This window comes from Theropithecus gelada, chromosome 10 (assembly GCF_003255815.1).
Source record: "Theropithecus gelada isolate Dixy chromosome 10, Tgel_1.0, whole genome shotgun sequence".
Lineage (NCBI taxonomy): Eukaryota > Metazoa > Chordata > Mammalia > Primates > Cercopithecidae > Theropithecus > Theropithecus gelada.
In genome coordinates, this window is record NC_037678.1 from 59,996,508 (window position 1) to 60,021,149 (window position 24,642).

A 24,642-nucleotide genomic window follows, 5' to 3' on the forward strand; every position below is an offset into this window, starting at 1 on the left:
TCAAAGCCCTTACCTGAGTTCCAAGCTAAAATGTATACCTGCCTTCTATCCATGTGAATAAACCAGAGGCCCTCTACAAGTGAGATGTTCTCAAACAAATGCACATTGTATTCCACTCTCATGTGCCTCCTCTGTGCCTCCCCTTTCTCCTCTTCCTTGTTCTACTCTTTGTTTCCTCTTGTTCATATCCTTGGTCCTAAGAAAACATAAGATAAGACAGACTGAGGTCATTTGCACAAAGATGTTCATTGTAGCATTATTTATCCTAGCAAAACATTAACAACTCACGTATCCAGCAATCAGCGAATGCTTAGTATGGTAACCTGATGGATTGTTCTATAAATATTAAAGACAGTGATGATAAAGCTCGAGCAGTGTATGCAAAAAAAAATCCTTACAATATAAGTGAAGGAAGAAAAATGAATCTACATTGGGTCTATGTGTTATTATAACCACACAAAAAATGTGTCAGTACATAAATAAACATTGTAATGGAACATGGAGGAATAAAAATGGCTATGTTGGATGGTAGAGATATTTTCTTTCTTCCATTTTTCTCCATTTTCTTCCATTTCTTCTCATATTTTCTCTTTCTTCTGTTTTCTTTATTGTTCTGCCATTTTTACTACAAATAAAAATAACCAGTATATTCAGTTCCATGTTTTTAAAGATGAATATTAAGAGGCAGACAGCCTTCCTTGGTGCAGGTTGGTCCAGGAAGTCATGCAGATGTAAGTTTCATCTTACGCTACCTTCTCCATGACCTTGGTTAGGTGACCTGATTTCTTAGGTTCTCTGTTTTGTTTTGTTTTGCTTTGTTTTGTTTTTCTCCATTAAAGTGAAGGTGATGATATTGTCCCAAGAATTACATGAAATGATATGTGTGAGATTTTAAAGTACGTAAGAAGTACAAGATAAGCGTTAATTTTTGTAGCTTTGCCATGGGCTAATAATTGCGAGGAAGAGTCCACAATTCATGCCTGCTGAACCTTTAGTCTACTTAGCTGACTGTGTGGAACTCAGTGGAAGAGAGGTGGCAGCACAGAGCAGATGCAAGAAAACTCGGCATGACTCTTCCTTTGACCCCTCATTCCTGCTGAGTCTGCTGTGACCCATGACTTTCTCTGCTGGAAGAAACCTGCTGGGGTTGAGGCAGAAGCTGAATTCTTGCTGTGCCATCATTCCTTTTCTACTTAGGCTCTTATCACCCTTTGGAAAGAACTTCCACTAACAATCTATGTGTTCTGTGTAAGAAATGTTTGTAGACCTTAGGCTCCCCTGGGTTTTGTGCCAAACTTCACTTCAGCAAAAGTAGGTTTTCCTTTGAGGCTAGAAAACAGAGTATTCACCCAGCAGCTTTGCTGTGTTCTGGGAAAACCATTTCCTCACATGGCCTTCTTTCTTTCGTGCCTTTAAATAAAGGAGATAAGGTAGGTGTTGAATATAGCTACTGAAGAAATACTGATTCAGGTACTTACATGCAAACCCTTAAAGTAGGGCATGAATGGGATTTAAAAAGGGTTTTCAGGTCGGGCGTGGTGGCTCATGCCTGTAATCCCAGCACTTTGGGAGGCTGAGGTGAGTGAATCACCTGAAGTCAGGAGTTCAAGACCCAGCCTGGCCAACATGGTAAAACCCCATCTGCACTAAAAATACAAAAATTAACCAGCTGTGGTGGCAGGCGCCTATAATCCCAGCTACTTGGGAGGCTGAGGCATGAGAATTGCTTGAATCAGGGAGGCAGAGGTTGCAGTGAGCTGAGATGGCCCCATTGCACTCCAGTCTGAATGGCAGAGCAAGACTCCATCTCAAAAAAATAAAATAAAAATAATAAAATCCAAAGGGTTTTCTGACAATTTTTTGTGGCTATGTTGTGAATTCTATGCCTTGTCATCATGTGCTCAGAGTCTGCTCTGTAAATCATTTGAGTCTGACAGTCCTTTGTTGATTGCTTGTCTTACAGAGCCTCCCACGCCCATTGCTCCCCCAGAGCTGCTGGCTGTGGGGGCCACATACCTGTGGATCAAGCCAAATGCCAACTCCATCATCGGGGATGGCCCCATCATCCTGAAGGAAGTGGAATATCGCACCACCACAGGCACCTGGGCGGAGACCCACATAGTCGACTCTCCCAACTACAAGCTGTGGCATCTGGACCCCGACGTTGAGTATGAGATCCGAGTGCTCCTCACACGACCAGGTGAGGGGGGTACCGGACCGCCAGGACCTCCCCTCACCACCAGGACCAAGTGTGCAGGTAAGATTTTTTTTTTTTCCAGGCTCCATTATGAGAGGCCGTGCTGTTGCCAAGACTGGCCTTCCTCTTACCTTCCTGTGACAAATAATTCCTAATTTTCTTTGAATGTGAATGTGCTTCCTATTGTGGATAAAAAAGGATCAAGGTTTTGGTTTTTTGGTTTTTTTTTTTTAGAGGACCTGCTGGCTGTGGTTGCATTTCTGGGGGCTTTCTAGTTCTGACTGTAATTCTGAGAACCTCCTGACTTTAGCTGGGTCATGGGAGGTTCCTGGATCTAATAGTGTTTCTGATGAGACACACTGGCTCTGTGTCTCCCAGAACTGCTGGTGCCATTTATATGTCTGAGGCTTTCTAATGCTAAGAATGTCTTTGAGGGCTCTTGGTTTTGTGTCTCTGAGGGCCCTGGCCGTGTTTCTCTGAGGGTTCTTGGCTGTGTTTCTCTGAGGGCTTCTGGCTCTGGTTGTGTCTCTGAGGGCTCCTGGCTCTGACTATGCACCCTGAAGGCTTCATTTAGACTATGTCCTTGCGGTCTTCTGGTTTTGGTTGTATCTTTAATGTGTTTCTAATTCTAACATTGTTCCTGAGGCTCCCTGAGCTGGGCCTGTGACTCTTGGTTTTGACAATTTTCTTGATGGTTCCTAATTCTAGAGTTGTCTCCGAGGGGCTTCTGTTGCCAACCATGTCTTAAATGCCTCCTGGCTCTCACAGTATCTCTGAATTGTTTCTGGAACTGCCTTAATCCCTAAGAGCTTCCTGCCTCTGTAGCCCCTGGAGGCTCCTATCCCTACCTAAGAGTCTGGGTTGGGACTATTCCTCTGAGGGTCCTCTGGATTCCACTCTATCTCTGTGGGCTGCTGACTACACCTGCCTCTCTGATATTTCTGGATGCCATGTAAGAGTTTGCTGGCGGAGATTGTGTCTAAGAGGAGAGATTCTCTGGATCCAACTGTGTCCCAGGTCTCCTGGCTTCTACTGCATTTCTAATCAGGGGCTATTGGCTAACAATGTGTGTCTCACTGTATCTGAGATGGTCTGGCTCTGGATGCAACTCAAGAAATTAAAAGAACTTGCAGTTTATTTGTTGCAAATTACCTTATTTATATCTTTTTTTCACTCCAAGTAACCTTTTGCTGTACGAACTTACATTTCATGTATACACAAAGGAAAAGAGACTCAGAGCTTTTAAACTCTTTGTCTAAAGTCATAGAATGGCCAGTGGCACGGTCATCAATTACACTTAGATTTTCTGATTCTCAGCCTTTGATTTTTGGCCACATCATGATGAATAAAGAGAGAGAGAGAGAGAGCATTGTATATACAGCTGGGGATGTTCTAGTGGAAGCGGGTATGGTTCAGGAAAGCAGGCAGCATGGGTTTCAGAAAACAAAAAGGAGTCACTGGGGGCATCTGGGTGGAGGGGAAGGAACCATCAGTACAGGAACCATGGAACAAACAGCAAGGGAAAGTGCATACAGTTCTGCCATAACCTGATATATAGGTCCTTAAAAATCACCACAGTATATCAAGTTATGAAATAAAAACCATAGGGATTATGGAAAAAATGGGGCTGGAGGGCCATACTTCCCTAGTGACACATCAAAAAAGAGGGGAATCTAGTAAAACTTGCGGCACAATTTTATGCATGTGAAATGGCCAAGAAGTGCATCCATCCAGGTGGAGTATTCCTAAGCTGAACCTCGGAAATCCAAAATGCTCCAAAATTTGAAACTTACTGAGTGCCAACACGATACAACAAATGAACATGACATTGTTAACACTGCAGAAAAAGTGCCTGTAGATGACACGGCAAGCATTGGTGATGAGCTTATTGAAGGACTGGAGCAGTATGCATTCATAGCAGAACAGGAAACCTTGTCAATTTATAAAATCAGAGACATCTAAGACAAAAATCCTTGTTAACGAGGCAGATGACTCTGGAGGAAACATTTTTAAAAGCCATCGAGCAGAATGCCTCTTTCTCCCTAGAGGATCCACTTCCTGGTTCCTCACCTGCTTCTGATGTTTGTTCTCATCTAAAACAATAAAATGCAGGGTGTACGAACTCTTCATCAAAGCACAACATCACAGGGAGAGGACTGAAAGCCAGGATGTTTGTTGCTGACGTTCAACAGCTGATCCAGGTATCTGCTGAGGCTACTGTGCTGCTCAGTTAACCTGAACACATTAATTTTTTATGGTATTAATGATATATCCCTTATTCTTTTTTACTGTTAAGCACTTATGTGTGAATAAGCATAAGAAGATGATTTCTTATCAATAGCATATACATTCAAAGTCAGGAATTATGGTGATGACAGACAAGCACAGAATTGTCCACATAAGTGGCTAAGATAGTTACATCTCTGCTTTCTGACGGTTCGATGTACACAAACTCGGTTCATGTACAACATTATTTAAAATATTATTTAAGATTGCCTATGATATATATAAAAAACATAAATGAATTTTGTGTTTGGACTTGGGTCCCATCCCCAAGATATCTTAGTAGGTATAGGCAAATATTCTGAAATTCAAGAAAATCTGAAATCTGAAACACTTCTGGTCCCAAGCATTTTGGATAAAGGATACTCAACACAGATGGTGTGTTACCTTGAAAAAGACCTGAAGTTTGCTGTGGAAGTGGGCATCAGGGAGGTTACAGCCTGTGAGTGACTATGAAGTGGTGGAAGGAAAGCTGTCTGAAACTGGGGGAAAAGGTGTAGCTCAGAACACAGGTAGTGAGCTGAGGGGGCAGGTAAGGGTTGGAACTGTGTGTGTGCTTGTATTCCTAGGTGGCTCAGTTCTGCTGGGTGCAGGTTTCTTCTTCACTAATGTTTCTCACATGCAAAATCACACATAAGCAAATGCGGAATTCGTGTTATTCTCAAATTGCCCTTTCATATATTAATTATGTTGGAACAAATTTACATTTTCAAAACAAGAGTTATAGTGGAATTGGCTGTAACTGTTCTTAAGTATCTCAGTGATGTATTGTGGTAGTATGTAACCCAGGTATTTTCGTTGCTTGAAAACATTCCTTGTAAGGTTATTCAACCACTATGCTGAACAGAGATGCCATTTTCTTGATTATTTTCAAAACAGGCCTTTGGTAAAATTCCTCATTGAAACCTGATTATGAAACTTACTACTTTCAAAGGATATAATGATATGTTATTAAACTGGGTAATACCTTATCTCAGCTTTGCAATGCAATATTCATCCATAAAAATAATTGATTTGATCCTACTGATGAGACTTCTCTCTTTCCACAGGGTAAATGTAAGAGTTTCCAGGGTTTTTGATCTTTATAAATGATATTCAAAGTACTTTAGCAGCCCCTGTGGACTTATTTGCTGATGATCATATAATACATTTTGAAATTCAATCGCAAGATGATCATCTCAATAAAAATTTACAATCTATTGCAAACTGTTGCCATGACTGTGTAATGGATTTTACTTGTTGAAAACACAATAGTCTGGCTATCAGTATAAAAATTATGAGTTGAAATGCAATTGTGGTATTTTATTTTTAAAAAACGTTGGTGTTTAAGTTACAGCTAAAATCTTGAATAATCCACATTTTACAAAATGTGTCATCAAGAAGATAATCTTCCTTCCCATATCACCACTGATGGTGGAATGTTTTTTGCCCGGTAATTAATTTTTAAGAGAATTCCAGGGCTGATACCTATTTGTAGGTGTTGTTTATTGGCATTGATAATCTGATATTTTCCTCCTTTTCCTATTCTATTATTAATCACGCTGGAAATGTACTTATTATTTTACAAAACAGAAAGTGAGAGAGTATGTAGAGTGGAAGGTATAATTTTTGCCCAGAGGAATTTAGAGGCTGGGTTAAGATTCCAACAAAACAGCAAAAAAGGTAAAACATAAAGGCAAGCATTGAAATAGCATGCTTCATGTAGGAAAGACAGCATCAGCATGGAAAGAGTAATGGTCTCAGAATCATCTAGGGCAGTGGTTCTCAAAGTGTGGTCCCTGGACCAGCAGCATCAGTATTGTTATAGACTGAATATGTATGTTCCTTTAAAATTCGTATGTTGAAATTCTAATCCTCGAAATGATGATATTAGGAGGTGGCACATGTGGGTGCTGATGATGTCATCAGGGCAGAACACTGATGAAAGAGATCAATGCCCTTATAAAAGAGGCCCCAGAGAGCTCCTTCATGTCTTCCACCATGTGAGGATCCAGGAAATGGACCCTCACTAGACGCTTAATCTGCTGGCACCTTGCTATTGGACTTTCCAGCCCCCAGAACTATAAAAGGTAAATTTCTGTTGTTTAAAAGCTACCCAGTCTATGGTATTCCGTTACTACAACCCAAATGAATTAAGACAAGTATTCCCCTGGGAACTTGTTAGAAATGCACATTCTCAGATCTGTCCCCCGACCTACTACATCAGAAGTTCTGGGGTTGAGCCTAGAAATCTGCTGTAAGGAGCTCGCTGAGTGATGTTATTTCATACCCAAACTTTAGACTAACATATACAGTGACAAGCCAACATGGCTCTTTGGAAGGATGTTTATTCCATAGCTTGGTCTTTGCAGCAGCTCTGAGATGTAGATGGGAGGAAAACAGACTCCGAATTGTTGGACCAAGGTCACCAATCAGTTAAATGCTAGATCTCTTGGCCAAAGAAACTCTTCATCACAGGATTTGATGGAGTCTTCAGCCCTGGAGACCTCCTCTGCTCACAAGTGTCCTCTTGAGGGTGGCACCGGGTAGTAGGGAGGTTGGTGACTATGGAGATCAGCTGAGAATAAATAACTACTACACAAAAGTTTCACTCCATTCTATCAAACATTTGCTTGGTCTTTTCTTTGTGCCAAATTCTGTGCTAGGCACTGGTGGCAGAGGTTCACTTAGTAAGGACGTGCTAGTAGCAGGCAGAGACTTGGCAGCAGTAAGCTACGAGCTTGCGTGTAGCACAGAAGATGCTAGAGAGGCAATTCAGCTAAGACAGGTGGGGATGCATTCTGGCTCTGCCAGTTCTGAGAGGTCATTGATTATGAAAATTCTGGGTTACTAAGGGAAGGGTATCCTTCCCTTAACCTGAAGGATACCTCCTCCTTAAGGGTTAAGGAGGAGATTGTCAAGAGTTTGCCTGTAGTGCAGCATCCCAGCCCAGTAGGCTGGAGTTCAGAGCAAGACTCCCAGCCAGATAAACCAGAACCTGGACAAATGATCAGATAGGAATCGAGGTATGTGGGGTTGGGAGAAGGGAGTCAAAGCTGATACTCCCATGCTTCTGGTTTAGATGACTGAGAGATGAGTGGTTGTATTAGTCAGGATTCTCTATAGGGACAGAACTAATAGGACAGATATATATATATAAAGGCAAGTTTATTAAGGAGTATTGACTCACACGATCACAAGGTGAGGTCTAGGCTGTCTACAAACTGAGGAGAAAGGAAGCCAGTCTGAGTCCCAAAGCTGAAGAACTTAGAGTCCGATGTACAAGGACAGGAAGCATCCAATATGAGAGAAAGATGTAGGCCAGTAGACTAAACCAGTCTAGTCTTTCCACGTTCTGCCTGCTTTTATTCTGGCCACGCTGGCAGCTGGTTAGATTGTGTTGACCCAGATTGAGGGTGGGTCTGCCTTTCCCAGTCCACTGACTCAAATGTTAATCTTCTTTGGCAACACCCTCGCAGACATACCCAGGAACAATACTTTGCATCCTTCAATCCAATCAAGTTGACACTCATTATTAACCATCACAGTGATGGAACAGTTTTCTGAGCTGAAAAACACAAAAGGGAATGAGCTCAGGTCTGAATCTGTTGTGTTGGAGGTCAGGATGCATAGCAGGTGATGGGAATATATAAATCTGGAGCTTAGGAGAGATGAGCAGATAACTGCTTCTTCCATGTGGACTTCCTGATTTCACTTGGACGTTAGGATCAAAGGGCCTTTTTTTTTTTTTTTTTTTTTTTTTTTTGAGACAGAGTCTCGCTCTGTTGCCCAGGCTGGAGTGCAGTGGCGCGGTCTTGGCTCACTGCAAGCTCCTCCTCCCAGGTTCACACCATTCTCCTGCCTCAGCCTCCTCAGTAGCTGGGATTACAGGCACAAAGGCACTTCTTAGTACTGATGAAAGCAATTTAATTCTCTGTCTTCGTGCTGTTCTGTTGAGATACTCCATTTTTTATATTTTTATTTATCGTTTTGTTTTACTTAGTTTAATCATTCACCATCTTTTGTGAGATATAGGTCTGACAGCAAATGCGATCATGTATATCAAAGTGCTTCAAAAACTCAAAATGTTCTTTAGCTGCCTATAGTGAACCAAACCGTTATTGGTTGCTGCTATTGTTATGGATATTGTGATTATGAATAATTATATCAAAATAGGAAGTCTTACTTGTCCACTTCTCAGAACTAATTGGCATCTCGAAGGTGGACCATATTCTTTTGTTGTTCACCAACTCCTGGGAAATCCCATTTCAGAGTCCATGCTGTGGTCTGGGCTCTCAGAGACTCTCTTGTCTAGAGCACTGTGTGCTTTCCTCTGGCACATCCCCAGCAGCAGACATTCTGTGATAGAAGTTGGGTCTTAGAAGAGCTGTGTGTTGCCCACCCAGCCTCACCTTGAATGCTGCCTCTGATGGGAAGTTTGCACTCTTCCATGGCAGACCATTTCCCTGCTGGAGATCTTGGGTGGTGACTGTTATCCTCTACCCAGTGTTGGCTTGGTTATCATACAACTCTGGATGGATTACACATAGAGTGTCCATTAGGTTTAGAAGAGTAGGGGCAGTAGGCAGGTTGCTAGCATTAACTATCTGGAGTCCACAGTGAGAACAAAGGGCAGTGGATGCCGAGGTCAGTAACTGGAGAAAGCAGGTGAGATGACAAGAGATATGGACACCACATGGGTCCAACTTGGCTGTTTACCTCTCCTGCAGGTACCACTTTCAATGGCTTGGGTACCAGCTTGTTGGTATCTTAAGACTATCATCTAGCATTAGATAGAAGAAGCTCTTCCTCACTGTCACCCTCAAATAGGCCTCCTTGAAACACCCACTTGTAAATTGTCCTCCCAAGAGACATATTCTTCCTCATCTCAAAAACAGGTCTTCAGCCACTCACATTTGTTTCAATTAATCCCCAGAAACTGGTTCTTTTATCCCCCCAAACTTTGCTTGAAGCAGACCCCAGGCCACTCCGATTATAGTTACAGAATCACAAATCGACAATCCAGCAAGTCATGTAATCTTAGCCCATCCCCTTTGTGTGTAAATCAAAGGCCCCTTGTCTGGGAACCCACTTCATTGTGGTCTTGCAGAGTCCCAGCTCTCCAAGTGAAAAGTGGCTTTGTACAGTCAGAGACACCACATATGTTGTTGATTTGGAGGGTTCTCTATTCCCTCCACCTGAGGGTTGATTGCAGGTTCTATTTTATTTACATATTTATGGATTTCTACTTGCAGTGATATGTGTCTACCTCTCTCTTTTCTCCAGGGGGATAAAAAAGATAAATTCAAATTGCTGGGCTCAATGAAGTGAGAGTAGTCATTAGAATAGAATGAAAAGGATAGAGGCTTTAGAGCCAAAAATAATCTAGTTTTTATTTCAAGCTGGGCACTTGCTAGCTGGGTGACCGGGATGTGTTACACCATCTCTCTGTGACTCAATTCATTTTCTTCCATCTAAGGGATATTATAATGTGCGATTTTGTTGGAAAGCTTCAGTGAGATAAGTTATATGCCTTGCAGAGAACCAGGAACATAGGGGCCCTTTAATAAACGTTATTTAGAAATAAATCTTAGGCCTGGGAAAAAGATGTCAGAACCTAATTTCCTTCACTGTGGCATGATGGACCCTGTTTTAAGAAGGATTTTTCTAGTTGCTACTCTCTGTACTTTCTTAGACAGTAGTGGTTTAGCAACAAGCTCTGATCACTGCTCGGAAGACAGAACATACGTGGCTGTGTGCATGCCATGGAGTCCTCGACGTGTAGCTGTGATGGTACTTCATGACAGGGCATGGGGTAAGGGGGATGGGAATTGACCTTTTTATAACCGTCTCTAGTCCCAGGTGAGAGGGAGAACCATGTTATGCAGATCCTTCTCTCTTTGAGGAGGCCAAGGCTTGTAAGAATGAGGCCTTTCAAGCCCAAAGCAAAAGGGGATTGGAAGTGAGTCCAGACTCTGCAATAAGCAGCCTCAGGTGGTCTCTGTGTTCTCTGAGAAGCCAGTGGGTCCCACAGGCGAGGGTCTTTAAGGGCAACATGCAGTTCTAGGACAGAGTAGAGGCAGAGAATTATAAAAAGAGGTAATTGAAGGTCCAGAAAATAGAACAGCGTCGGTTAACTAGTCTCGTGAGTTTTTCTTCTTCTTCATTTCTCTATGCCTTGGCTGCACCATTTATAAAATGGGAGGAATATAACCTGGCCTAACTCTTAGGGTTCTGAATTAGAAGTAAAATGGGACATCCTTCTGGGCAGGAGCATAGTATGAACACAGACATCTAACCTCTATCTCTGCTCTGCTGTAATTCTGGTGAGAGATGATCTATAAATCTTCGGGGAACATGGAAAGAGTAGCCAATAGAAATGAAAATTGAATCGCTATCCCATCCAGAATCAAAGCCATAGAGTTAATGGATTCTAAAGACCAATGGAGAAATTTTCAAGACCATGAGGATCTAGGGAAGGAGGGCACTTCCATGTACGCCACACCATGCTCGAAGGGACATAGTTGCTCGTGCAGTGCAGGTGAACCTAGATTGAAGGCAGCCACAGAAGATGGATTATGACCAGCACTTCCTCAGAAAGATGTGGAGAAGGGGTTCTGGCAGTCCTTGCATCACCTACCCAACTTGTTTTGCTGCTGTGGCACTCTCTTCTTCCCCTGCGGTGTAGGACCACGGAAGAGAGATGAAAACTAAAGAAGGGAGAAAACCTGCTCTGATCATACTTGGTTATGGAGCCTCTGATTGAGACACCATAAGAATTATCTGCAGATGGACAAGCACCTGTGAGGGCAAAAGATGTTCATCTCCTCTTCTTGCAGACCCTCTCTCCCCTCCTACTGTCACATGATGTCTACTGTTGGCTACATTGGAGTCCCTCTCCCTTGGCTTAAGGAAGAGGCAAAGAAAGCATAAAGCTCTCTCTCTTTAAACCTACAATTCATAATTTCAGAGACTCTCTTCCCCTAACCCGTGAAGTCTCATTATTGTATGAGCTGACTGTAGCGCTGGGAGGGAAGAGTGAGAGTCCACTTGGGAACCTCTTAGTTCTCTGGAAGAAAGAGCTGGAAGTCCCTCAGCTCTTCTCTGTAGAAGGTGGCAGTATTTATTTTGTATGCTTATTGGTTTTGTACTCTTAGATAAAATTCCAAAGCAACAGGAAAAGCCCTATTAGGCATCCAGTTGCACTTTTAGATTTTTCTGCCACTCCATGCTCCTTAGGGAGCCAGGGCCTCTTAGAAGATGAAGTGCAATAGTGTAACTGAGCACCCCATTTTTAAAAGGAAAAAAATGAATTTTTAAACCATTTTTCTTTTCCCCCACCACCTACTTAGCTCTTTAGGAATGAAATTATAATCTTTACCTTTTCTCTACCAGACACTTCCAACACAGCAAGCCTGTCTAACTATGTGTTTACTTAGAAGTTCCCGAGACCGAATCTTGAAGCAAACCAGGCACATCCAGAATTCTCTCCCAACAGGAGATTACCTCCATTTACAACCTCGCTCTGCCCATGATGGCACTAGCAAGACCTCCGGATAGATAAGAAATCTGAAAAGTCACATAGACCCTGTGCTTCCTCACCCTCTCCCCTTTGTGCCCTTCACTCTAAGCCTTCCTTTAAAAGCCCCTGCTTTCTGCCCAGAAGCAAAGTGGCACCCTGAGGCAGGAGCCTGCACCACTGCCCTTCAGCTAGCTCTGGAATAAAGTCACTTTCTTTCTACCAGATGTTGCTCTTGTTACTTGAACTCCGCAAGCAACTAAATCTGTATTCAGTTACAATTGTAAGTCAACAAGTAGTCCCTCAATTTCTTCTAAATTTGAGGGTTGAAATTTGAAGAAAAAGGAGTCACAGAGAAGCATTAAAGATAGTAAAAGCTAACGGTGTTTGTTTATTAGGCTCACTGGATTTTTAAAAAATAGCACCCCAAATATATTAAAATGAGAGTTCAATCACTCTTATAGCTGTGCCACACTTGAGATGACAATGTAAAGAAAATGTGTGATTATAGTGATGAAAACAGTGGCTGCCAATTTGAGGAGTATCTACTATATGCAAGGCCTATAGTGTTGAGCTTGTTTTGAATATTTTACTTGTAATTCTTGCAGCAACCTTGTGAGGTAGGTATAATTCCTGCACTCACTGTCTGAGAGGTAGGTGACTTGCCCAAGGCCACACACTTGCTCAAATGGCCCAGCTAAAAATTAAACCCTTAACTGCACAGCTACAAAGCTCTGTCTCCTGAAATCCAGAATCATTATCAACGCATAATGCCCCCATGGCCCAGTTGGGTGTTTTTCAGGAATGTGTTGATGAAAAATGTTGAATATTAGAAAAACTATTGGTGTAATGCCTCATATTAGTAGGCCAAACAATAAAAATCATCTTATCCTCTCAACAGGGGCTAAGAAGTGATTTGAAAAAATTCAGCCTTCATTACTGATCAGAATTCTTAGTAAGCTAGAAATGGAAAGACACTTTCTTATTTCCAGAAGAAAATGTTCTTATAGCCTCAATGCCTAAGAGAATAAACGTAACTAAAAAAACAAGCTATTGGAACTACTAAAAGATTTCAATGCTATGGTCAGAAACAAAGCAAATAAACAAAAGTCAATAGCCATATGCCAGTAATAACCATTATAAAAATATAATAAAATGTATCCTATTCTCAAATGTAATTACGGTATAAATACTTAAGTGTAAACTAAGAAATGTGCAGCATGTATATGAAAATACAAACACCTACAAAATTTTATTGAGGATGAGAAAACAAGACCTGAACAAACAGCCGTATGTCATGTTGTTGGATTAGCAAATTTAATATTGTGAAGATAGCAATCCTCCCCAAATTAATTGATGGGTTTAATACAGTTCTAATCAAGATCTTAATGGGATTCATTCTGAAACTTAAAGTGATTTAAAAGTTGATCTGAAAGAAAATACAGGAGAAAGAAGTCAAGAGCACTTAGAAAAAGTGATTGGGGGATTTCTTTGTGAAATGTCAACATTTATAAAATCTATAATAATTAAAGCCCAGAAATGAATACAGTATATAGCAAAACTGACTTTTAAAATTTATACAACATTTTGGGAGGCCAGGGCAGAAGGATTACTTGAGCCCAGGAGTTCAAGACCAGCCTGGGCAACATAGCAAAACCGCATCTTTACAAAAATAAAAAGATTTATATGAATTGAAAATTGCTTATCAAATAGTACATGATTAATATATTGTACATGGTAAGATACTTTGTAAAAAATAGAATTTATTGCATATATTACCATATGCTAATTAAATTATGGGTAGTTAAAAAACGTAAAAGGCAAAACTAGAAAAAAATAAAGAAAATATCATTCTTTTATTGGGAGAGACTCTCAGTTCATTAAAAGCAAGCAAATACACCATTGAGGTCATGGTTTACACATTTTACTACATAGAAAGACAAGAAAAAGAAAAATCTTCTATGCCATGTTAACTAAAATCAAATAGCATGTGAGTAAACTGGTTGTGGGAAAATATGTGACGAAACTGAGAAAAGGGAGATGAAATATCTTTACACATAAAGAGCTCTAACATTAAAATGTAATCACACTGATAGAAAAAAAGGCTAAAGGCATAAAGAGGTAATTGCTAAACAAAATATGAATGGCAAAAAGTGTATTAAAAATGTCCAGTGTTACAGATGATCAAATAAATGCATTTTATCTATAATATTACCTACCTATATATTTTTTAAATTGGTAATAAGCAGTATTGGTAAGGAATAATGAAGCAGGTTCTTACAGGCATTTCTGCAGGTGAGTTTACTGGTACAGCATATTAAGAGGACAATTTGCTAATTTTTTTTTCTAGCAAAATAATCAGAGCTGCTCAAAAGAGAGTTGCAGACATAGAGGTCATCACTGCATTATTTATAAGGACAACGACTTGGAAATCACTTTAATGCACCAACAATTAGAGGGTAGTTAAGTAAATTTTGGTGCACACACATAGTGGAATTCTTTGCTAGTGTTGTTACAAACTGTTTTCATGGCATATCTATCTAATGGCATGGGTTAACGTTCATGCTATAGGAAGTTTAAAAAAAAAGTGTACAAAACCACAAGTGTAAGTAATTACTGTCTCAATTTTGTGAAATGTAAATACACAGACCACATATCAGCTGGGGCCAGTTTACCAGTGAAAGCTATAAAGTATTGACCAGAACTCCCCATTTCAAATTCTGCACATGGAGATTCCAAAAGGAGCACATGAGTTGCTGTTCACTGTCCGCCCTGGATTCTAGAACATCAATCAACTTCTTCTGGTTCCCCTAACTGAACCAAATGTGGACCTGAGCCCTTCCACACCGCTCTCCCGAAGCCACATAACAAAGGCTGTTTCCTGCAGCAGCAAACTTCTCTTGGTGTTTGGTGGGACTCGTACAAGGGGCTGCACTGCCGTCCTCCCCAGCATAGAACTCATCCTTCCTCAGACTTCAAAAGTGCTTTCAACAGGCAAGAAATGTTCACCTCTTTCTGCTTCCTCCCTCCCAAATTGCCCACAGGTGCAGCAAAGTCTTCTCATTCAAGTTCCTAGAGCAGTTCAACTTTCTCCAGACTCTATTTCCAGGCCCCTCTTTGTGCATCTTTTGCATCGAGCTGAATATTAAGTGGGGCTGGGGGAGGACAGCTAATTCTGAGATCAAAGCGTTTCTTTGAATGGAAACAACCCTTCTTAAAGTATGTATTTTAATCTATCTGCACTTGGGTATAGGTACAGAGACAGACATGCCATATATATGTATTGTATATTCATGTATATATATAAACACACACACACACACATATATATATATACAGGTATTGAGACTATGAGTCACAAAAATTTATATAATTTAGAAATAGTTGTACCCATTGGAATCAAATGTGAATGTGAATGATTGTTATAAATTATAAAACACTCTATATGAGGGTATTTTTATTACAGTTAGTGAATCATTGACATTTTTGGATAGTACAGAAACAGTCCCAAATTTGCTAAGCCCTGAGATACAAACCAAGCTTCAAGCTCAGTGTTCAAATAGAGTAGGGACAGTTAAATAGGGGATTTACTTTCAGACCCATCAGAGTTGTAAAGCCAGATTCACTCCTTAGGATGCTGGACAGCCTTGGGCAATTGCTTGACCTCTGTGAATCAGTTTCCCCCTCTGTTAATTAGTATAATGCTGCTTACCTCACTGGATAGAAATACAGTTCATTAATATTAATGATGGCTCATAATGCTCTGCAAGGCTCACCCCACTGAATTCGCCTGCAAACCTATAACCCCATGAGGTAGGTTCTTTCATCACCGTCACTACCACGGCCAGAGAGATTTAGTGTTTTGCTCCAAGTTACACAGTTTAGGAAGTAGCTAAGGTTGGGGCCTACAGAGTCTGACTAGAGTCCTGCTCTGGACCCAGCTGACCATAGAACTCTAAGCACAACGATGAGAACTTAGTAGGTGCTGAGTAAATTGGAGCTTTTGGTACTTTAACACCTAGAGGCTCACTTTCTCTCTCATTACCCATATATTACCTACATGTATGTTTCAAATTGGTAGTAACCAGTTTTGGCAAGGAACGAAGCAGACTCTTACAGGCATTTCTGCAGGTGAGTCAACTGGCACAAGATGTTAAGAGGATACTATGCTATTTTTTTCCACTTTCTCTCTCATTACCTAGGCCCTAGGCCTTCTCACCATTAAACCCCAAAATCCTCATTGCCATGAGTCCGAGGGGCTAGCCCTTTGCTATGTTCACAAAGCTCACTCTATCAAGAGCTTGGTATGCAGCCTCGGCCAAAATGATGCCTGAGCCAGAGGCAGCCAAGGGCATCCTGTCCATTGCTGGCCATTCTGGAATGCAGAGGTCTCCCTACAGTGAGAAAAATGGGAGAGTTATCCAGAGCAGTGAGCCCAAACCTGGCTTGATGCCGAGAAAAAGACTCTGCCTGCCAGAAAAGAGGAAAACCAGAGTGTCAGTTGTTTCTAAATCCCACCCACTGTTGGCTTGAGCCACAAGTCATCCTGAGATTCTTGAGATGAGGTGTAGCAGGAGGTGAGGGTGGGAGTTAGGGGGTCTTGAGGTTTGATTGGAATCCACCAGATAGTGATTATCCATCCCCCACGGCCATGTAGATTTTCCTTGTTGGGGCTTCTTAATCATTAGAACCTTGTAACTCTTCCAGCCAACCCTTTTCCCAACCTGAGCTTAGGGCTGAAAATGGATGCAGCCACTATAACTACTCTGGTGATGGCTGCTGTTTTACTTCTTTATCTTCTTCATCTTTATATTTGAGGAAAAAAAGGTAGCACATTTCTGAAATTTGAAAATAACCTTTTGAAAATAGGAAATGTATCTCATATTCCAGTTAAATATATATTTTTTGCTTGTGTCTATTCCCTTTTAATCACTGACCTCATTCTCATGTAATCATGCTCCATATGCCGATTAGTCTCACTGGTCACTCTACAGCATAAAATAAATATTTTACAGCAAGGTTTTGTGTGAACTAGTTAACTCATCACTGCCCTTTACATGTCCCTTTAAAAGTCACTTTGCAAAGGACCTTGTTGATCTAGCTTCCTCTTCCTCTCTCTCCATTTTAACCTTTTAAAACATTATTTAAGGCTGGGCACGGTGACTCACACCGGTAATACCAGCACTTTGGGAGGTCGAGGCAGGCGAATCACAAGGTCAGGAGTTCTAGACCAGCCTGGCCAATATGGCGAAACCCCATCTCTACTAAAAATACAAAAATTAGCCAGGTGTGGTGGCATGCGCCTGTAGTCCCAGCTACTCGGGAGGCTGAGGCAGGAGAATTGCTTGAACCCAGGAGGCAGAGGTTGCAGTGAGCTGACATGATGCCACTGCCCTCCAACCTGGGCGACAGAGTGAGACTCCGTCTCAAAAAAACAGAAAAAAAAAACCACTGTTTACCAAACTTATCCTAATTCATAGTCATCTACTTATCCGTGTGTGTATTTGTTTATTACTTGCCCTTTCCATTAGACTATATACTCCCCAGGGATCGTTCCCTTGTCTGTTCTGGTCACTAGTGCCTGGAATCATGGATGGCACCTGGAGGGATTCAATAAATAGGTGTTGCATGCATGAATGAATGTTGTGAAGACATATGTGTGCACTGGAGAGAAGTTGAAAAATCATAAAAACACACACACAACAATGAAAAGAATCCAACAAAGCATCACTCAGTGATAACAACTGTTATCAAGTTGGCGTTTTTAATGGTTTCATGTCTTATATTTAGCTCATTAACTAATAGAGGGTTTGTTTTGCTCTTTGGTATAAGGTGAGGTTTCAGCTTTGTTTTTCAATATTTAACCTATTATTCCAGCACCATTGCTGGTATAAGCTTACAATACCCCAAAGAATGATGGATTGGGGAGGGAGGGTATGGGAGTCTCTTGGCGGGGAGAAGGGATGGAAGCTTAGAGCCTGACCCAAAGAAGCTTCACAGCTGTAAGAGAACATATCAGAGTGGGTGCCATATTTACAAAGCTTCTGAACTTGTAGACATAATGGTGGAGCAGACACCCGGTTAGGGAAACTTATTTTGGGAGGAAAGCTCCAGCCCCTTCCACGTGGCCAGCACCACCTGCTCTTGCATAGTCTTTACAGTAGTAGCTTCCCAGAGCCCTTTATAAGCACGATTTTTATTGATCCTCACATTACCCTGCGACTTAATTCAGAGGATCACTGTCGTTTTACATAGGGACACTGACGCTCTGAGGAGTAAAGTGATTTTCCCCAAATCTCAAATCTCGTAATAGCTGTGAAATAGTATCTCCTGACCAGACTCACTTGGCTCCTGCCCTCTGTCCACTACAGAAGGTTTCTATGTGCTGTGAATCTTGGATTAACCAGACAGCATCGGGGAAATGTGGTGGTGATGGGATGGAGGAGGCAAGAGCTCTGATTAATTGAATTTTTTTAAAATTTGCAGGTTAAGCAGTGAATCCATTTAAACTTGACCCAGACTATTTTATATAGGACTGCATATGGACTAAACACAATAAAATTGAGCCCAGAGGAATATCCCTTAGAAGGAAGAAGTCAATAACATAACCCTTAATTGCCTTTTATAGTTGGTACATGGATTTGACTTTCCCTGTACCCACCCCAAAGCATTTGACCAAAGCAGCTTAGACATCTAAAGGCCTCCCACAGTCTGGGAAAGACCATCCCACTGTCTTGAATATATTAGACTCTAACTCCCTGAGGACAGACCTCTGTGTCTGGCTGGTGCATCTAGTAGTTTGAAGAGTGGATGAGTGTACATTCATAATTAGGTGTGGCTATCAAGGTGACAGTATTCTGTATTATGGGAGTTTAGGGTTCAGACTTGAGTGTGCAATGGGATGCCTGTAATATGTCACACAAAATATCCCAAGAGCCTGACATTTAATTCTGGCCACATATTCCAAAGACATTAGATGAAAGATATTACCTAGGAGAGCACCAGGCCCTATGGGGATGAGCTATTAAAGCTGTCATATGAGCAGCCTGGAGGTGCTGACCCAGATGTTTTTTTGCAAGTTAGAGAGTTCCTGGTGCCTGGAGCTGTTCAAACTTCTGCTGTATATAGTGGAAAAGTTAAGGCAGGTATTCACATCTTAATGGCATTTTGTAGCAATGATGAAAAAAATATGTTTTCATTATTTTATTTTGGAAGATACAGAAAAACACTAAAAAAGGATGTAAAAACAAAACATGAACCCCACCACACGGAGATTGTACAAAATTTTAAGACCGTTCTTTCCATTAGGGTTTACTTTTCTTAATACAGGCAGATATATCTCCCTGGACAAAATTGAGCTAATATGTAAATGTTGTTGAGTAATACATTTTAAAACAATGTATAATGAATATTTTTCTATGTACTCAAGTATCTTTTTACTTCAATAAATGCAAATATTAAATTGAATAATATATAATAGAATTGAATAGATATGGTCTTAGTTTTTATGGATCCTGAATACTAATGGGGGAGACATACAATTACATTTAATATAGATACAGAAATACAGTTTTCATTATTTGCAGATTTCATATTTGCAAATTTACTCACTAAAATTTATTTATAACAACAACATCAGTACTCTTGGTTCTTTCCCAGTCATTCACAGACCTGCACAGAACAGTGAGAACTTTGGGTTGCCCAATGCAGATATTCCTAGCTGGAGTCAGAGGTGGCACTCTGCTTTCTTGTTTCAGCAACCCTACTGTAAATGACTGTCCTTTTCATGGTTTATTTAGTGTTATATTTTTCACATTTTTGTGCTGCTGGTGATTTTGCTGCTTTAAGTGGCCCCCAAGTGTAGTGCTGAAGTATTGTCTGATGTTCCTAAGCACAAGAAGGCTGTGATGTGCTTTGCAGAGAAAATAGGTGTATTAAATGAGCTTTGTTCAGGCCTGAGTTACAGGGCTGCTGAATGTCAGTTCAATGTTAATGAGTTGACAAAAATCTGTTAAGTAAGCTGTCTTTGAACAGAAACACACAGAACAAGGTTATGTACATAAACAAGGTTCTGTATTAATCAGTTGACAAAAACATTGTGAGCAGAGGCTCACAGGAACTTAACTTTGTATTTCTCCTAGGAGCCATGGGTTCAATATTCAGTAATTCAGTGCAACTTTAGAGAACATTACTTCCAATAAGAAGAATCAGTTAGATATATGTATAAGTCAGTAAGGTAGGGAGTGGTCAGTGATAGAGACATACATTTGGGTTCCTTGGCTCTAGATATAACTTAAAACTGTTAAAAGATAATTTTCAAGAAAAGGTAAAACCAAGACCCTCACAGAGATGTAAAAATGAACATGATTGCATTTAGTTCATTGATGAGGAAACTGGTGAGGTGTTACAACCAGTACAGAGGAAAATTCAAAGGTAAGAGATATGTATAGTTCAGGAATATGCAAATGGAAGCAAAAATAGCTTTTTTCCCTTGAGGGAGCAAGGTTATCCCTTTTCCAAGGTTATCCCATTTGCATGTCTATGGGCAAGAATTATTCTGCATTATTATCAGTTATCTACAATTTCCAGAGTTGGGAAACAGCTCCCATAGAATCAGAATCTGATAACAAGGAAGCATGGGCTATAGACAGTGCAGTTTTTCATTGAAGCACAGATTTTTTCCCCCACAAAGCCGTACTAATAAATGCCATCAACTTAGATAAAGCATGTGGAGAGACAAGAGAGGCCAACCCCAGGGAATACCACCACCATAAGGTTGAGTTGTGAAGACAGAGCCTGAAAAGACGACCATGAACAAACAACTAAAAGCAGAAGGAAAACAAGGAAGATATGATGCCTTCAGGTCAACAGCAAGACTGAGGATGGAGAAAGCTGCCAACTCTGAGGGATTGAGTAAGTTGTGCTCCAAAGAGTCCTCTTGATGTATTAGTCGGTCCTCACACTACTATAAAGAACTGCCAGAGAGTGGGTAATTTATAAAGGAAAGAGGTTTAATTGACTCACAGTTCCACAGGGCTTAGGAGGCCTCAGGAAACCTACAATAATGGTGGAACAGGAAGTAAATACATCCTTTTTCACATGGTGGCAGGAAGTAGAAGTGCTGAGCAAAGGGGGAAAAGCCCCTTATAAAACCATCAGATGTCATGAGAAATCACTCACCATCACAAGAACAGGATGGGGGCAACCACTCCCATGATTCAGTTACCTCCACCTGGTCCCACCCTCGACACATGGGGCTTATGGGAACTACAATTCAAGATGATATTTTGGTGGGGACATGGCCAAGCCATATCACTTGGATTTGTCAGTGTTGGAGTGATGGGTGACTTGGCATTAACAGATATTAAAAAATAAAAGCAGGCAAAACCCAGAGTGTCATATGGTAGGTGACAAGGGGGTGAGAGAGTAGAGGCATTGTTTTGATTACAGTCTTAATATACTGTTATATGGATGTACAATTGGTTTCATCCTAACTTTGATTTCCAGACATGTTTTTCCTAATTTTAAAAAACTTTAATCAGCATCCTGAAAGATACTAATATATGTGCATATATGTAATATTTTTCCTAGAATAAATTCCTGGAACGGTCATTGCTGGGTCAGTGAGCATTTTCAAGACTTTGAGACAGTTCTTCAAAAATTGGGTCAATTTACACCCTGCCTTCAACAGTGGATGAGCAGCTTTGTTTATTTGGACATGCCCATCTATAGCTATTATGAGTTGACATTCTGCCTTTATTCTTCTCTGTTTTCCTGAGACAATAACTCTGCAAACAAGTAGTTCGGTGTTTGGAGGTGATAATCAATGGCTTTTATTTCTTATCACTACTTACAAGTCTCAACCCCCTATTTGGAGCGGAATCTATTCTCTCCCTTACTGGCATTAACATATGTCAAATATTTGCAGGCTCTTATCTTTCCTTTAGGCTTGGCTTAGGCAGGCTCTGAATTTTTAGCACCTGACATTTTCTCTCCCACATCCATCCCTCTATTTTCCTTAGGGCTTTCCTATCTTGCCTCAGGTTTTCTTCCTCTTAAGGAAGAAAAGGCCATGCCTCCATACCTAAGAACAATCCCATCCTACCGGGGTCAGTAGAGAGATTTTCTACCTTTACCTCCCTATGGACTGCATGTCAGCTTTGTTTTTAAAATAAAAGCCCTATCTAGCTCATGTGCATTGAGAGCTTGCTTCAAGGATCATATGTCCTCTGTTTCTCATGTCTGATTTCTGCACTTGATGGTATTTCTTAGAGTTGTGTCCTTTGCCAAATTCTCTCTTCATTACACAAACTCTTCCTAGATGTCTTACCTGTTCCATGACTTCAACAAGACATGAATATATCCCCATCACTTCTGAACTTCAAGTCTTTATGGCTAACTACTTTTCCTACCTGTTTTCTACCTACCTCAACATTATAGGTTGATGCTGAAAATGGTCTACTCCTGTTTGGTAAATAGCTAATCCTATTTGGTAAACACCATCCTGTTTGCCCAGATCAGAAACCTGAGAGTCATTTGGAATCCTTCCCTCACCATCCTTAGCCTTCACACCCAATCAGCCATACTACTGTGCATGTTCCCTCATCCTTTAGATCTGTTTCTTTTTTCTTCAATTTTACTCTCCCATTCACAGACATGGCCTGAGGAGTCTTTGTTGCCACTATTCATTGAAGTCTCATGTTTTATTTTACACCCATTAACAAGGTATAAATATGAGATCTGGTCAATTTCTTATTTTCTTTTTTCTTTTTTTCTTAAAAAGATGGAGTCTTGCTCTGTCACCCAGGCTGGAGTGCAGTGGTGCAATCTCGACTCACTGCAACCTCTGCCTCCCAGTTTCAAGTGATTCTCCTGCCTCAGCCTCCCAAATAGCTGAGACTACAGGGGTGCGCTACCATGCCTGACTAGTTTTTGTCTTTTTAATAGAGACAGGGTTTCACCATGTTTGGCCAGGCTGGTCTCCAACTCCTGAACTCAAGTGATCCACCTGCCATGGCCTCCCAACATGCTGTGATTACAGGTGTGAGCCACTGCACCCAGCCGAGATCTGGCAAATTTCTAAGGCAGATTATTACTATTTTTTTCTTTTCCGGTAGATGATGATGTATTTTTAAGTGTGATTTCGTTTTGCTACTTCTATACCTTTCCATTTTTGGTCCATTGAAATGGACCTTTTCAGGGTAGAAGAGGTATCTGTTAGGATCAAATACACCATGACATGATTGGATCCATTGGATTGTCATGCTGAAGAAGGTCTCATGATGACTAAATGGGAAAGTGAATTTAAATGCATATAACATTAATGCAATAAGATATAATCTATACATTTCTCTTCAATGTCAGTAGTAGTGATATTCTTGCCCTGATGTTAGTGGACTTTGGGAAGCCACAGGATATTCCAAGGAGAGTATGACCCTCCAGATTTAAACTCTCGTCTCACTACTTACCAGCTGTGTGAACTTGAGCAAGTTACTAAACTTCTCTGGACTAATTCCTTATCTATACGTTTGGAGTAACTGTACCCATCTCAGTGGGCTCTTGTGAGGCTTTAATGAACAGATATGTAGAGAGTCATTCATGGTGCCCAGAACATGATAGGTACACAGGAAAAATAGTGATCCAGCAAAGCTGGTATTGTCTGGATGTGTTGGACGTAGTGCAGTCTGCAAAGAGACATTCTTTCGCTTGTCCCCACCCCTCTGTGAAGTAACCCTCCACTTGAATAGTTTCATGCCCTCAATGAGTGGATTCCAAGGGGGAGAGTAGCCCTGGATGTCTGGTGTGGGATGTTCTCATTGGTGGCCAGTTGCTACTTCCTTGTTCCAGTGCAGCTTTCTGAGAGGTCCTCCCTAAGTTGCCTGTCTGCCTGCCTGTTTGGGACAGTGTTTTTTTCTTCATCCTTGCATGCACTGTGCTAGGGAGAGCCTTCTTGCATCATTCTTGGACCTTTCTACCAGCCTTCTCCTCCTGGGTGCTAATTACAGACTTCATGTCCTTGCGGCTGTTCATTCTCTGTGGGACAGCAATGGTGAGCATCCCAGCACAAACCTAGCCTGATTTCTCCCTCAGTTTACGTAGTTTCCACGGCCTCTAACGTCCTGAGAGTGTTGTCACTACCTTCCCTGCCATTTGAAGCCCTGCAAGAGCTTCTCCAGTCTCCCTGTCCTGTCCTGCTCCCTTTCTGGGCCCTTTTTCCTTATTTTACTCTGTGGTCAGGAGATTTCAGGGCTTATGGAAATGTTTTAAGGCCTGGAAAAGCAATATGTTGACTCAAAAATGTGAAAAGAAAATTGAATAATTGAAGCTAACAATAATTCATTATCTATGGCATGTGTGTCTACATGCCTTTATAGATATTGTCAAATTTACTGTTCAAAAAATTTCATTACACTTAACAATAAACTATGGATTAGTTTTCCTTACAGATCAATAATTCCCAAAGGAACAAAGTGATTAGAGAAACCACAGGCAGTGATAAATTATTAAGTTCTTGGAAACCAAATGATGTTGAAAATAAAACTATTTTTTAAATAGTTTCAAATAATTTTATGACAAAAATATTACAATTACTCTCACAGGTAGAATGCAGGTGCATCTTAATACACCGTGAGGGAGAATTCCACAATTAGACTGGCCTATGAAC

General features: G+C 40.9%; 1 protein-coding gene across 2 annotated transcripts in view; it reads left to right on the forward strand.

The window, feature by feature from the left end:
* PTPRT (protein tyrosine phosphatase, receptor type T) overlaps positions 1–24,642 on the forward strand; it is a 1,113,081-nt gene that overhangs the window by 521,373 nt on the left and 567,066 nt on the right. For both annotated transcript variants that reach the window (XM_025399269.1, XM_025399270.1), the window contains exon 7: positions 1,964–2,257. In XM_025399269.1, the coding sequence (XP_025255054.1) occupies positions 1,964–2,257 (294 nt within the window). The remainder of the gene's footprint in view (positions 1–1,963; positions 2,258–24,642) is intronic.